The 14,234-nt window shown below is 50.7% G+C and overlaps 1 protein-coding gene across 4 annotated transcripts in view; it reads left to right on the top strand.

Annotated features, from left to right (window-relative positions):
- MGRN1 (mahogunin ring finger 1) overlaps positions 1–14,234 on the top strand; it is a 56,396-nt gene that overhangs the window by 34,997 nt on the left and 7,165 nt on the right. For all 4 annotated transcript variants that reach the window (XM_054080346.1, XM_054080344.1, XM_054080347.1 and 1 more), the window contains exons 7-11: positions 368–420; positions 4,807–4,854; positions 9,687–9,755; positions 11,500–11,659; positions 13,289–13,398. In XM_054080346.1, coding sequence (XP_053936321.1) covers positions 368–420; positions 4,807–4,854; positions 9,687–9,755; positions 11,500–11,659; positions 13,289–13,398 — 440 coding nt within the window. The remainder of the gene's footprint in view (positions 1–367; positions 421–4,806; positions 4,855–9,686; positions 9,756–11,499; positions 11,660–13,288; positions 13,399–14,234) is intronic.

The raw sequence follows: 14,234 nt of genomic DNA, 5'->3' as shown, positions 1-14,234 counted from the left end.
CAGATGGGTTTATTAATCTCAGTGATAAATTCAGGTAATTAAATCCAGGAATTTTAGGGGAAAGCAGAATCCACTGAGCACTTCATTTTACTTTCCCTCTCTGACCTCTAGAAACAAAGTGGGATGGTTTGGAGCGCCTGTGATTATAAGGGAATGGCCATGTAGGACCCACCACGGAGTGCAGCAGGGCTTTGTGAGATGAACCAACCTCATGATATGATAAGAAAAGCTTTAAATTGCAAAGGGAGACGAAAACAGAGCAGGTGGCAGTTTAGAAATCATAAGTGGACTAAAACTCAGCTCATGGTAGGTATATACCTGTGCTGCTGTCGAGGTTTAACCAAGACTGCTCTTTCCTTTTTGGCAGTGGTGGTCGAGGTGACGGGTCATGCTCATGTTCTTCTGGCTGCATTTGAAAAGGTAAATCAGCTCTTTGTTCCCTCCGTTCCTCTCCTTGTGCGTGTGTCCTTGTACACGTAAAAGATTCCATAGGTCATTAGTTTGTATTAATATAACACTTTGCACAATGGAGTCCTGGCTTGTGACTGGGGTTCCTCACTGCTATTGTACAAATAATTGCTCGCAGCAGCTCCTGCACAGCCCATAATTATCATTTGTGCCTGAGCTGGTCACTCAGCTAATTGTAGCTGGTGTTTCCTGTGTGTGGGGACAGGGTGTGCCGCAGCGGCTGGGGTGTTTGAAGGTGGTAGGTGTGGATCATGGCTACTGCTGTGCAGCTTTCTGAGGCCTCACAGTCTCTTTGCAGAACCGGATCTGCTGTGTCCAGACCCTGTTGTTTGGCCTTAGTTTACACATAGGACCAAGCCCTTTTAAAGAATTAGGATACATCCTGCGTAAAGACTTTGAGCTCCACTACTTTTTGTAGTGTTTGATGTGGCTGACTGCTGCATACATGGCCAGGCTAAGGCAAACTGTGCACAAGCATTGATAACAGAATCTGTTCCCATGATAACTAGACTCTGGACACAGTGGTGAAATCAATGTATGCTCACAGCCCAGAAACCAACCGTGTCCTGGGCTGCATCCAAAGCAGTGGGACCAGCAGGGCCAGGGAGGGGATTCTGTCCCTCTGCTCCACTCTGGTGAGACCTCACTTGGAGCCCTGTGTCCAGTTCTGGAGTCCTCAGCACAGGGAGGACATGGAGCTGTTGGAGCGAGTCCAGAGGAGGCCATGGAGATGATCTGAGGGCTGGAGCACCTCCCATGTGAGGACAGGCTGAGAGAGATAGGGGTGTTCAGCTTGGAGAATATTCTGGGGAGACCTTAGAGCAGCTTTCAGTACTGAAAAGGGCTACAGGGAAGCTGGGGAGGGGCTTCTTACATGGGCATGGAGTGATAGGACAAGGGGGAATGGCTTTCAATTGGAAGGGGCGAGATTTAGATTAGACGTTAGCAAGAGAAGTTTTCCTGTGAGAGTGGGGAGACCCTGGCCCAGATTGCCCAGGGCAGTGGTGGGTGCCCCATCCCTGGAGGTGTTCAAGGCCAGGTTGGATGGGGCTTTGATCCCTGATCCAGTGGGAGGTGTCCCTGTCTGTGGCAGGGCGATGGAACTGGATGGGCTTTAAGGCCCTTTACAGCCCAAGCCATTCTGTGTCCTGTGATCCGTAACTGCAGTGTGTTGTGTCTGGTTGTGGTCGTGCTGCAGACACATATCCTGGGCGAGTGATGCTTGTAGTGACATGCTAAGGTGAGGCAAGAGGTGGTGGAGCAGAGCTGGGCATGTAGAGGGGAGCGGCGTCAGTGCTGTGCTGTTAGAAATTCACGATTTCCAGCCTGGCACGTGGGTGATTTCTGTTTCTCAGTCAGCTCGGTTCCTGCTGTATCCCTCAGCAAGTTGTCAGGTCTTATTCTCTTCCTCCCAGGTGGATGATGTGGATGGTGACAAGCAGAGTCAGAGAGCATTGGAAATACAGTCAGTCGTAAGGAAGCCCTCTGGCTGGAAAGTGCTCTAAGTGCTCTAGGTTGCTTTTTCTCATTCAACTTTATAGGTGCAGAAAATGAGTTTTCCTGTGCTAGAAAGGCTGCTCTGAGCACTGGCTCTGTAGATAGTTCTGCTCCTGGCAATTACAGATGTGTCAGCATCCCGGGACTTGGGCAGGGGTGTTATTCTTCTGGTTTTCTCCTCCAGCTGATCTGGAAAAACAAAACACACTGGAATCTCTCAGTCGTTGTTCAGCGGCACCTGGGAGAGGACAGTGTGGGCAGCAGGTCCTTGGGGAGGGCTGCAGTGTTCGGAGCCCATCTGTCATCTCAGTGGGAAAGTGCTGTAGATGGAGACTCCGTAGCCTTGCAAAATGAATCATCAGCCATTTTTGAGGAGAGAAAAAATAGATGAGACTACTGACTTCCTGCATGTTGCAGCCTGATTTGAAAGTATTCTACCCATGTTTACCTTCCTCATCTGTGGGACTCACGAGGTTTGCTCCTCTGCCTGTTGCCCTCTTAGCTTTCTGGTTGTAGCTAGTTTCAGATTAATCTCTGAGTTTGATGATGCCAGTGTGATTTTTACTTGCAGAGGAGTGTTTCTAATTGCTGTTTTCCAAGTATCCAAACACAGTGCTGTTGCATTAAGCCCATCCTCTGTGGTCAGGGAATAGAGCTCTTGCTTGGACCTGGATTTGTCCCATCCTGTGGCCAGCACTTGGTAAGAGCACCTTACAGAAAGCAGGAAAGTACACACGTATCGGGAATGTATTTTCATGAGGGCAGAAGGAAAGCTCTGGAAATCTCTGTCTTGTGAGACTGGAAAGTGGCTTGAACTGCTCCAGCTTTGGGAGCAAGATTTCAAGGTTTATAGATAAATTCTACCCACTGTTAAGAACCTCTGAGCTCTGTGGATGCACAAAGGTGATGACTAAATCCCCCTTAATGTTTAGGGAACACAACGAAGTAAGCAGCAAAACTGGGAACCAACTAAACCTGCTCAGGTTGTTCTGTCAGTGCTGGATTATGTCCAAGTCTGAGCTCAAGGAATTAAAGTACTTTGCGTCTTTTTCTAGTCTGTGTGCGCTGTGAGAGGGAGATGCTGTCTGGCGAGGCCACTTCTTACTCCTCATCTTCCTCTGAATGCATAAAACAAGATAAAAATCTTTCTTTTAATAAAAAAGTCAGAGGGCAAAGTGCTTGTTGAGTTCTTTCTCCTCCCTATTTGACTAAAATGCATTCCCCATCCTTAAAATGATTGCAGCTTTTGAAGCGTGGGTCCATAAATCCAGAGGAAGTCCTTGCTAATAAACAGTGCTGCTGATGATAACCAGAGTGTGTGCAGAGGACAACCATGTCCAGGGCAGCATCCAAAGCAGTGGGACCAGCAGGGCCAGGGAGGGGATTCTGCCCCTCTACTCTGCTCTCATGAGACCTCACCTCAAGTCCTGTGTTCAGTTCTGGAGTCCTCAGCACAGAAAGGACACGGAGCTGTTGGAGAGTGTCCAGAGGAGGCCACGGAGATGATCTGAGGGCTGGAGCACCTCCTGTACGAGGACAGGCTGAGAGAGTTGGGGTTGTTCAGCCTGGAGAAGAGAAGGCTGTGGGGAGACTTCAGAGCAGCTTCCAGTGCTGAAAGCGGCTCCAGGAAAGCTGGGGAAGGGCTCTTGATCAGGGAATGCGGGGACAGGACAAGGGGGAATGATTTTAAGCTGAAAAAGAGATTTATTTGAGATTTTAAGGAGAAATGTTTCCCTGTGAGGGTGGGGAAGCCCTGGCCCAGGTTGCCCAGAGCAGTGGTGGCTGCCCCGTCTCTGGAGGTATTCAAGGCCAGGTTGGATGGGGCTTGGAGCTCCTGATCCAGTGGGAGGTGTCTCTGCCCATGGCAGGGAGTGGGACTGGATGGGCTTTGAGGTCCCGTCTGACCAAAAGCATTCCATGGTTATGTGACACAGACCAGCAGGCTTTGGAAACTTGCTATTTATACGTATCTTTAAGATCAGAACAGTAACCTTGACGCTCTGCGTAGGCTGGTCTTGCAGCTTCTCCAAAGGCAGAAACTTGGCACTTCGTGTTTGCCTGGAAAACAGGATTGTTTTGTCTTTTGGTGCAATGTTGTCTCTTCCTTCCAAACTCCTTTAGAAAAGAGAGGCACGGCTGCAACTGTTCACAGCAGCAGCGCCTGAGGGAGTTTCCCCTGAATCTCCTTGCCTGCTCTCTAGACTCTGGCAGAGGAGCTGGTTTGGTTCTGTTCAGCTGGTGGAGAAAATAGAACTAGCAAGCTGTTCTCACTGGTTCTGACGCCAGGTATATATGGAATCGTTCCAGCTGTGACTGCCACCTCTGAGCAAATGGAAGGCTCAAGGTGGTCGCTGCAGCTCTGAAGATAGCAATGTGGAGCATGCGTGACTTATTTCTGTCTCCGTCCAACAGACGAGCCTTGTTCTCAGCCTCGTGCCAGCCCCCTGCCCTCTCGGGGCTCTTGAACCGCTCTAACGGGACGGCATTTAGGGTGTTAGCACCCGCGCTTTGCCAAGTCTTGTTGGACTTGCTGGAAAAGTGTTTGCACCCAGTTGGACTGCTCGCAGCCTGAGAGCGTCCGGGGGGGGTGTGCTTCTCTAACCCACTGCAACCAGGTTTAACTTGAGCTGAGTCTGGCTGGCTCTGCACTGGAGCAGACAAGGAGCACTCTGATAGATGCCCCGTTCCCCTAACTCTGCTGGGAGCGATTGCCATTCAGACTGTCTCAGTTATACGTATGCCACCCTCCCCTTAGGTAACCTCTGATCCTGAGGCTGTTTTGCTCTTCATTTCTACACTTCAGCTGTTTAACACGTTTCCCTTTTTTTTTTTTCCTGCTAGCACGTTGATGGCAGTTTTTCCGTGAAGCCATTAAAACAGAAGCAGATCGTAAGTACCTGTTTCCTATCTGCTGCTCAATTAGAGATGCTTACTGATGTCCCACAGACTGTACTGAGAAGGAAGCTTCGCTGCTAGTTCATGGAGAGCCTGTGATCCACCTCGCTAGCTCAGTTTTTGCAAGCACAGGCAGTGGGCTGTGGGCCCAGCCCTTGGGGCTGGGTGGGTTCTTGCACAGCCAGCTGCGTGTTAGGGGAACAAATACACCGCTGGGACTGGCAGAGCCATGGTGCGGGGCTCTGTGCTCCTCTGTAGGCACTCTGTATAGGGCCAGTCTTCCTGATACGATCCTCCCTTGCTGGTGCTTGGTGCTGGGATACAAAACTGGCAGAGCCCCTTGGTCATCCCACAGTATCGGTGTCCCACGTATGTATAGGTGCAAGAAAATCAGGTTTGTATACGTGAGCTTACGTGCATTCAATAGCATGAAGGACATCTGTTCATTGACACTGCCTGATCTCCTTGGGTTCTGTGTTTTGTGGTGGGGAAGAATATCTTTGCAGGCTCCCTATGTCCTACCTGGAAGCTGAAAACTGTTTGCTTTCCACATGCATGTGTTTTAAGATATTAGAGGATCAGGATTGTCTTGTCCCTGCATAAGCTTCCTTGTTGTGCCCGTGGTAACCCTGGAGCAGCCCCAGGGACTGAGACCTTTTGACTCATCTTGCCTGTCCCCTCCAAGTATTCTGGGACTTGAGTAGTGACGGGAACAGTCTTGCTTTGAAGCTGTTGTTTGTGTACACTGCACGTGTTATGAGGGGAAGGGAAAAAGAGAGACGGGCAAACAGAGAAACATTAGGGATCTGTAGCCCTACTTTAGCCCAGCCCAGTGTGGTGTGGTGTGCGGAAGCTGTGCGCTGCCTTATCAAGATTGAAATTGCATCCAGTCTTGCATGAAGAGAAATACAACTGCAAACTGCTAAGGTTGCCAAGAATTTCAGTTTTGGAAAGGAAATCTGGTGGTAGTCCTGCTCCAAGAATCGTCTTGGAGGAAGAGATGAGATTCTGGGGTCAGTCCCTTCACCTTTAGATGTGTGCTGTGATTCTGCTTTGAACATATTTTTCTGGTCTGAATTGAAAAAAGCCTTTTACTACCAACAAGGTCATTAAGTGCCTTGATTAGACACTTTTTGCTCTAAGGTGTTCCTTCCAGTCCCTAACCCAGAGAGGAGCCTCTGAACAGTACCAGTTAATCGTGCATCAATATTGCATTCGGTAACTCACCATGTGTGTTAAGTGACAAAGGGAGGGGATCATCTTCTCCCTGCACAAGTCTCCTTGTAGTTCCCATGGATTCTGGAGCAGCCCCAGGGGCTGAGGCCTTTTGGCTCATCTTGCCTGTCCTCCGAGCATCCTGGGACTTGTGGTTCGTATCCTCACCAGTGCTGTGCAGAGACTCACGGCCTGTCTTTCAGGCTCCCTCATGCCCAGTGGATGCAAAATCAGCCCTCTCTGCCAGAGCTTTATTCCAGTGCTGGTGGTCAATTCCCTGCAGCTCCAGCCTGACGTCTGTTCTGAGCCCCGTGTATCCCAGACTGACCTGCGCTTCCTCCCTCTTGAGGTGCTTCCCTTGGCTGTGCTGCAGCTTCATCTCCTGCTCCTGATCAGTCTGGGTCCTGCAAGTATTTTTAATGGAGACAGCAAGAGACTGTTCCAGAAAGGAGTCTATGGAGCGTGTGAAGGCAGGTTTGTAGTGGGAACATCCAGAAGAGCCGTGGCTCCAAGGGGAGAGCTTGTGCGCTGTGCTGGGAGAGGCTGCCTGGGCGCTGAGGGAGCAGAGCAGCGTGGTGCCAGCAGCACCTCCCTTGCTTAGTCTTCTGATCAGAGAAGAGCATTCATGAGCTGATGAAAATCTGCTCATTTATCTTGCTCATGGAGGTCCGGGGGGATTTTATTTCCTTATTTATTTGGTTCCCTGGCTGTGAGCTCTCTGAGCTGCCGCTGGGTGAAGGTGTGCTGTAAGGCAGTGTGTCCCTCTCCATTTAGCAGTCCAGCCTCCCTAGGTGAGCGTTGTCTTGCTGGAAGAGCTCCCTAGGGAAGTTCCCACCCTACCATAGTATGGTTAGCTCATTCCGGCAGTGAAACAGTGTGTGCTTGTCTGTCTTTCCTGGCAGAGCCTGTAATCTCCCACTCAGTGTTTGGCTGCGGGTACTTTTTTTCATTGGCAGTCTGTAAAATGTAATACTTGCATGTTCTCTCTCATGGCTTTTAAAATAGAAGGAAGCTCTTGCTAGAAGAACACACAGTACTGCTGACATTGAGATAGCATCTGCACCCATGAGAGCCTACAGCAAATGTATAAGTTATCTGCCTGCAGTGAACATTTAACATGCTTTTCTTTTGCCTTCCCCTCCTTGCCATTGCCAGGATTCCCAGGTACCTTTTGCGCCCATCGATCTCTCAAGCTCTTTGGGAGCAGGAAGCAGCAGCTGATAAGCTGAACTGCTTTTTTCTCTCGGCTGAGATCAGTGATAGTGTATGTACCAACCTGTTTAAAGAAATTCAGCATAGATGAATATAAACAGATGGACTGGCAGGAAAACGTGACCTGGGCTTGGCTCCTGTGTGCATCAGCTGAGGCTGTGTATAGCAATGGAGGTCTTTGGAGGGGTGACGAGGTGTGGAAGGGGTTGGAGAAGCATGAAGGTGAAGAACTGTACTTTGTGCAGTCACCTACCCTTCCTTACTTACTCCTACTCTGTTAAAACCTAGAGATCTTCCAGTAAGAGCCACGTTGCAGTGCTCGCTCTTTTCCTACTGAGACGTGATCTTCTCAGGATTTTTAGAGGCAAGGAGTTAAAAAGACCAGTCTCCTGCAAAGGCTTTGGATTCTTCCTGACTTTTTTCCTTTGACCTGACCACTTCTGCACTCCTTGCTGCTCATCGTGGTCCTCCAAGGAGCCAGGATGCTGTAACAGGACTTTCTTTGAAATGTCAATTTACAAAAGGACATCTCCCGCTTTATTGTTCCCAGACTTCTTGGGTGAGTTGTGAGCCTCTGCAGAGGATTTTGCTCCTCCGTCCAACAGCTGACCTCACTGCCGTGAAATGCAGGCCTAGAACAGATTGTCTGTGAGCTGCACGCTGAGTTCAGCGGGGAGACTCTGAAATTAGTTTGCTAAAGCTGCTGCATCCCAGCTACACAGGCAAACGGGCTGGATATAACGAGCTCCTGCTCCCATCTTGGCATGTGATGCCTGCTGCTGCACTGAAATCCCACTGCTCTTCTGAGCACCTGGCTTGACAGAAGGAGAGGAGAGAGGCCGGTTACACATGGAAATGCCAAAAGCCCTGGGATGGATGAGCTGTTGAAGCACTGGCTTCCCTGAGGCTTGGCTTCACTGCATGGTGTCAACTGGGCAGTTCCTGATGATGACATGAAAGTGTTTCCTCCCTCTGCTTGCAGGATGTGTCAGTTTGATCCCTGGCCATCATTTCCGTCTTGTGGGCTTTAGTCTGGAGGAACACGCCCTGCTCTGGGGAAGCTGCTGTGTAGCGCCACGTCTTGGGGGACCAGTGTCTTTGTGCATCCTTGTAGAGGCTGCTCCTCACGGTTCTAAGAGTCTCATGTTGTACTTGCTGGCTGAGCTAGGGAACGGGGGGCCACCAGAATTATCTGGGGGCTGGAGCACCTCCCAGGTGAGGACAGGCTGAGAGAGCTGAGGTTGTTCAATCTGGAGAGGAGAAGGCTCCGAGGAGATCTTAAAGCACCCTCCTGGTACTGAAAAGGGCTCCGGGAAAGCTGGGGATGGATTTTGTCCATTTTTGTCCACGTCAGTTGTGTCAGGACAAGGAGTAATGATTTTAAACTAAGGGAGAGGAGATTTAGACTGGGTATTAGAATGGAATTTTTTTACAATGAGGGTGGTGAAACATCAGCCCAGGTTGCCCAAGGAGGTGATGGAGGTCCGATCCCTGAAGACATTCAAGGTGAGGTTGGATGGGGCTCTGAGTGACCTGATCTGGTTAAAGATGTCCCTGCTCCTGCAAGAGGGTTGGACTGGATGACCTGTAAAGGTCCCTTCCAACCCAAACCATTCTGCAATTCTGTGAACACCCCACGGTGCAGACGGGGCTTGCCTTGCTGGGAGATGAACCGTCAGCTTTTCTTGCCTCAGTGCTTTAATTCAGCTGCTTGGTGGAGTTTGCAGGCAGCTGCCAGTGGCTGCATAAAGGCATGGCTCTGAGGAGCATGTCCCAGGTATGGGGCTGTGAGAACTGCCCCTGTGCCTAGAGCATGTTCTGCCACCACACACCACAATTTAGAGGTGCCACCAAGAGCCTGGAGGTGGTAACAAATGACACTGTGCTAATGTTGTCCCTCAAGTACTTCTCATGCTAAAGGAGATGGTTCGTCTGTCTTCAGTAGCCTGACCTTCTGCTCCCAGGTGATGAACAGGGAAGTGATGCTCAACTATTGATGTGCCAGTAATGAGCTGCTGGCACAGCACCTCTCTTGAGGTTACAGAGATGGTGTAAGTTCATCTTGGCTAAAGCTGAGCTGTACTCCACAGAAGGAAAGGACTATGGAGGCTGATTACCTCTGGCTTACTTGAGCTATGGGTGCATGTTCCCTCTCAATCTCTGAAACAAGCAGAGCACTTGTTTTCAAGATGATTTTGATGGAGACAAAAACAATCAGTTGGGCTCCCTGCTCAGACCAGACAGGATGGGCACCACTTTTTGAGCAAGGACTCATCTCCCAGCTGTCTTTTGCAATATTTGTTTCTGCTGCCATGGGTATAACATGGACTTTTGACACGGGGAGGGAGAGAAGGTGATCACAGAGCAGCTGACACTCTAACTGTTGTCTTCTTCCCTAGGTTGACCGGGTGAGCTATCTGCTTCAGGAGATCTACGGCATTGAGAACAAAAACAACCAAGAGACCAAGGTAAAGGTGCCCCTGAGGCTCCTGCTCCCTGAGCTGGGGGTTTCCAGCCTGCACCTTCTGCTTTTGAGCTTAACTATGGGGCTTGGAGATGCTTCCCAGAACGACTGTCAAGTCTCTGTGTAGATAATGAAGAAGCCCAAGGATGATAGGTTGTCATGCTATAAGGCCCAAACAATCAGCAGAGTTGTGTTGTGGTCATTTTAGATAGCATGAGGCTCTTGAGGATACTCCCTGGGGCTGGATTTGCTGGAAGAGAAGGGTATCAGTGCCCCCTGGGGCAAAATGCAGATCTTCAGGGCTTGTAGAGACAGTGGGTGAGTGTCAGCTGCTGCTTGAGGTGTCCTTCTGGCTGATCTGGGTTCTGCCCAGTTTGCACAGCTGAGAGTATCTGCTTTTTTGGGGAGAGTTCTGTTTTTTAATGGGAGGGCTACATGTTCCCAAAGGATTGGAGGGAACTGAGTGCTCTAGCGCTTGCCCGTGTCCATGCATCCCCAACCAAGAGGGAGCACAGCATCACTAGGGGATGTATATGCAAATGCCTTAACCAGAAACATTGCCCATCTTTAGGCAGGAGCTTCTGCTCCAGCGTAGCGCAGATTGGCTGCTTTATGCCTGCTTCAGCCGTCAGTAGAGCTGCCCTTTGCTGCCACCTGGGCTGCAGAGTATGCCAAGTGCTGGCCTCAGGACCAGACCGATCCAGTGTGTGGAGTGTGTGATTTGCAAACAGAGGAGTAGCCAAAGGGCAAGGCAAGCAGGATTTCCTTTCCAAGCAATGCAGTGTTCTGCCCAAAGCATCCTGTGATCTCTCTCTGGCTGAGTCAACAGGTATTGCCTGAAGAGGCAGGAGGGAGAAGTCTTTTCAAAGGTTTTTCTTGCACAGGATCTCTTTTTAAAAGGGTTGTAGATTTCTCTTTGGGTTCTTCAGGGTCTTGTGATGATTCTCTTGATCCAACAATCACATATTTGTGGCCCATCAGCCAAGTGGCCTGGGGGCATTTCTATTCTTCCTTGTATACTTAGCAAACCTTATGAACAGGAAAGTGAAAAGCCTGCCCTCTCTGCCTCCCAAAGAAGATGAGCAGTGCCCGTGATGGGACAGGCAGGCTGGTTCTCCTGCCGCTGCATCAGAGTTTGTGCCAGTTCAGGAGACTGGTGAAGATTTTGTGGCAGGAGATCCACTCACTCTATTGCTTGTTTGGAGAACCTGTGGAAACTGGACTAGGCATGGCTGGAGTGCCTCTTCCTATCGAGCCAAGGGTAGCCTGACCCTGCTGCTGGCTGCAGTCAGCAAGCAGGAACTTTTGGGGATGCTTTCTCTCTGTGGACGTGAGGCAGATAGGCTGGACTGCCAAAGAACCTGCTTCCCTGCTGACCCTGGAAGCCACCAGGCTGGTGGGCAGGAGTGTGTTCCCGGTCCCCCTCAGCCAAGGAGATCCCTCCCCTGAACGGGCTCCGCTCTGTGCACAGCGTGGCTCTGCGCAGGGACAGCCATGCCGTGAATTCACAGTGCCTGGTCTCTGGCCTTGAGTGAGCTCAGAGCAGAGCCTGCAAGGAAGGAGTGTCCATAGCAGGGCTGTGTGGGCTGGAGCTCACTTTCCTTGAGAAACCCTGGCTGAAAGCTGTGAAAAGAAGATTCCAGCTCTCTCACAGCCTTTTGGGTGGGAAATTGCCCCAGGCTCCAGAGTCCCTTGGCAGTTTGGCATGGCCCTTTCTGTTCACGTGCAGATATCTTGCTTCATTGCAGCCTTCAGATGATGAGAACAGTGACAACAGCAACGAGTGTGTGGTTTGCCTGTCGGACCTCCGCGACACCCTCATCCTGCCCTGCAGACACCTCTGTCTGTGCAACTCCTGCGCAGACACCCTGCGCTACCAGGCCAACAACTGCCCCATCTGCAGGCTGCGTGAGTATGTGCCCAAAAGACACGGGCGCCTTTCTCCCTTTTAGGCTCCAGTTAAGTCAGGCTGTGAGAAGCAGCGTTTATTTTATATCCTCCACTGCAAGGCTCGGCATCAAACATGCTGCTGCACTCACTGGCATCTGGAGATTCACAGCACTTAACTGCCCTAGAGCAGGGAAGGAGGAGAACACGTGAGAGGATGGCCCTTTGTCCTGTGCCTCCCTGACCATTGAAGGTGCAGGTGCTCTGAGCTGAGCCATGCAGGCACTTATGGTGTTTTGGTGAAGGTGATGGAAAATCCCCCAAAGGAGAGGATGTAGAAGCTTTGTCCTGAGAGTGTCTGGATATAGAAGCTTTATCCTGAGAGTATCTGCCTGGGGCAGCAGCCACCCCCACTGGAGAGCTGTCCAAGTTCTTTGCGTGATTTTTTTTGCCCTCTGACAACCTTACTTTGACTTCACTTGTGAGGCAGAAAGGAGATAACAGTCAATTTTAAGTCCTTTGCTTTGCCAGGAGAGTTAGGAGGATCTGCTTAACCACCCCTGCATTGCTCAACTCCCAAAAGGTGGAAAGAAATGAAATCCCCTTTCTGACACTTGTGTGGCACTTGCTAAATTGTATGCCTTTTCTCAAAACCACGGAGGGGTAGGAGTACCTTGGGAAAGGAGTGCCTTTGCGTTTGCTGGAACAGACAGATTGTGTATTTTACCCTGTGCTTGGTCTCTGAGGTATTCAATTATTCCCAACTGATATGTCTCAGGAAAAGGAAAAAAGAGCCTTAGGCAGATGTTTGGACTGAGAAATTGAGTCTAAACAGCTAAAACTTGGCAAAGATGCAGTAACCAACGCAAGAGCTTACCAGAGGAAGTGCCAGACAGCTTTCTCTATAAGTAGCAAACTTAAAAGACAGGAACAGCATTATCTCATCCGCATGCTGCAGCGGAGTGTGTTTTGTTTGTTTGGAATGCGCCCTTGTGTCCGATTTTCTGGGAATTTGCTTTGGGTGGGGTGCAGAGGTAGCGAGGAGAGATTTGCACCTCTGGCTCTAGGCTGATCTTGCAATCAACTGGGTGCAATAAGAAATGCTTGGGCATTGCTTTATGTACAAGCAAGTTCTTACAGCTGCATCGGAGCAGATGTCTGGCTCATTCATACACACCCTTAGCACAGAGGAACCAACAGTATGAAAGATCTGCAGATAGAAAAAGGGGCTGTGGGCAGGGGGTGAAGAGCAAAGCGTTTGTGTGATGAGGGACCCGTAGGATTGCTGTGCTGGAGACAGCAGTTTAGCCACTCACCCTCTGTCCGGGTTTGCAGCTGTTGCAGAGCCTCTCACCACCGTGGCACTGGCGGGTGAGTGAGCAGCCCATGGTACTTCCAGCACCAGCTGGACCCAGGGCTGAGGCTTCTGGGGTCAGAATGAATCCATAGTGATTTCACCTGAGGTCTTGCACTACTCTGTAGCTTGCAGTGTGCTGCCCGAGGCTGAGCTCGTTTTTTTCTTTCTGTGCTGTACAGTGTCAGGCCTGAAGGGTATCTGTACATCACTGTACCCAGGCAGGCAAGGAGCTCTGGCTCGTGTCTGGCATGGCCTGGTCCTGTTTGCATCACCTGCCTGCTGTTCTCTCCTAGCCTTCCGCGCCCTGCTGCAGATCCGGGCTGTGAGGAAGAAGCCAGGGGCTCTGTCGCCGGTGTCGTTCAGCCCTGTCTTGGCACAGAGCGTTGATCATGATGAGCACTCTGTAAGTACCTTGCAGCCCCCTGTACAAAGCCTGGGTGCTGGTCTCAGCCTGTGTGGGCAGCTTGTGCGTGCAAAAGTTGCTCAGCTTGATATCTGGCATCCCTGGAACCTCAGGAGGCACACTCAGGCCTTGGAGCAAGGGCTTGGTCTTTCTGAGCATTGCAGCCTCTCTCCTCCACCCTGCTAGACAGCCAGGATCTCTCCTCGTGGATTAGTAATATGACTGGTTTTAGCAAGCGCCCTCCAGTCTTTTGGGGGAAACAAATCCACGGAAACCTCAGCCTGAGAAGGTTTCTTGGGGCCTGTCCAAAAGCAGCAGACTGGGTGCTACAGGTTGGGAGCTGGGAAAATGGGGTGTTCACAGTTTTCTTGCATGCACAGCTGTGTGGCAGGACACGCTGGTGAAATGCCATTGACAGCAGGGTTCCCAGCGTGGGGGCAGAAAGGCCTCTTTGTGCCAGCCTCCCTGAGGGACCGGGGGCTCAGCAGGAAGCTGAGGGAGCGTGGGGTGGAAAATAGGGTGCTGGTGTTCCCGGTGCGGGTTGGGCAGCAGCTCATTGCCTGAGCAGTGCTATTGCACAGCTGGCTGTGTTGAGACACATGAGATCAGAGTGAAGAGAGGGAGATACGCATCCAGATCATCTTACAGGCTTCCATGGGAACAGAAGGAGATTGTCACAGAAAGAAGCCTGTTTTATCCATCTGTCCTCTGTGGGTTGTAGCCCTGCTGCCTTCCAGTGGGGGTAAGAAAGAGGGCAGGACAGAGACCTCGAGGGCTGTTGTGAAGCAGAGCATGGTGTGTAGAGAAAGCGGGTGCTGTCACCTGGAGCGAGGTGA

Source organism: Cuculus canorus, chromosome 15 (genome assembly GCF_017976375.1).
Source record: "Cuculus canorus isolate bCucCan1 chromosome 15, bCucCan1.pri, whole genome shotgun sequence".
Lineage (NCBI taxonomy): Eukaryota > Metazoa > Chordata > Aves > Cuculiformes > Cuculidae > Cuculus > Cuculus canorus.
Note: the sequence above shows the minus strand (reverse complement) of the source record. Positions and strands in the feature narration are given on the sequence as shown.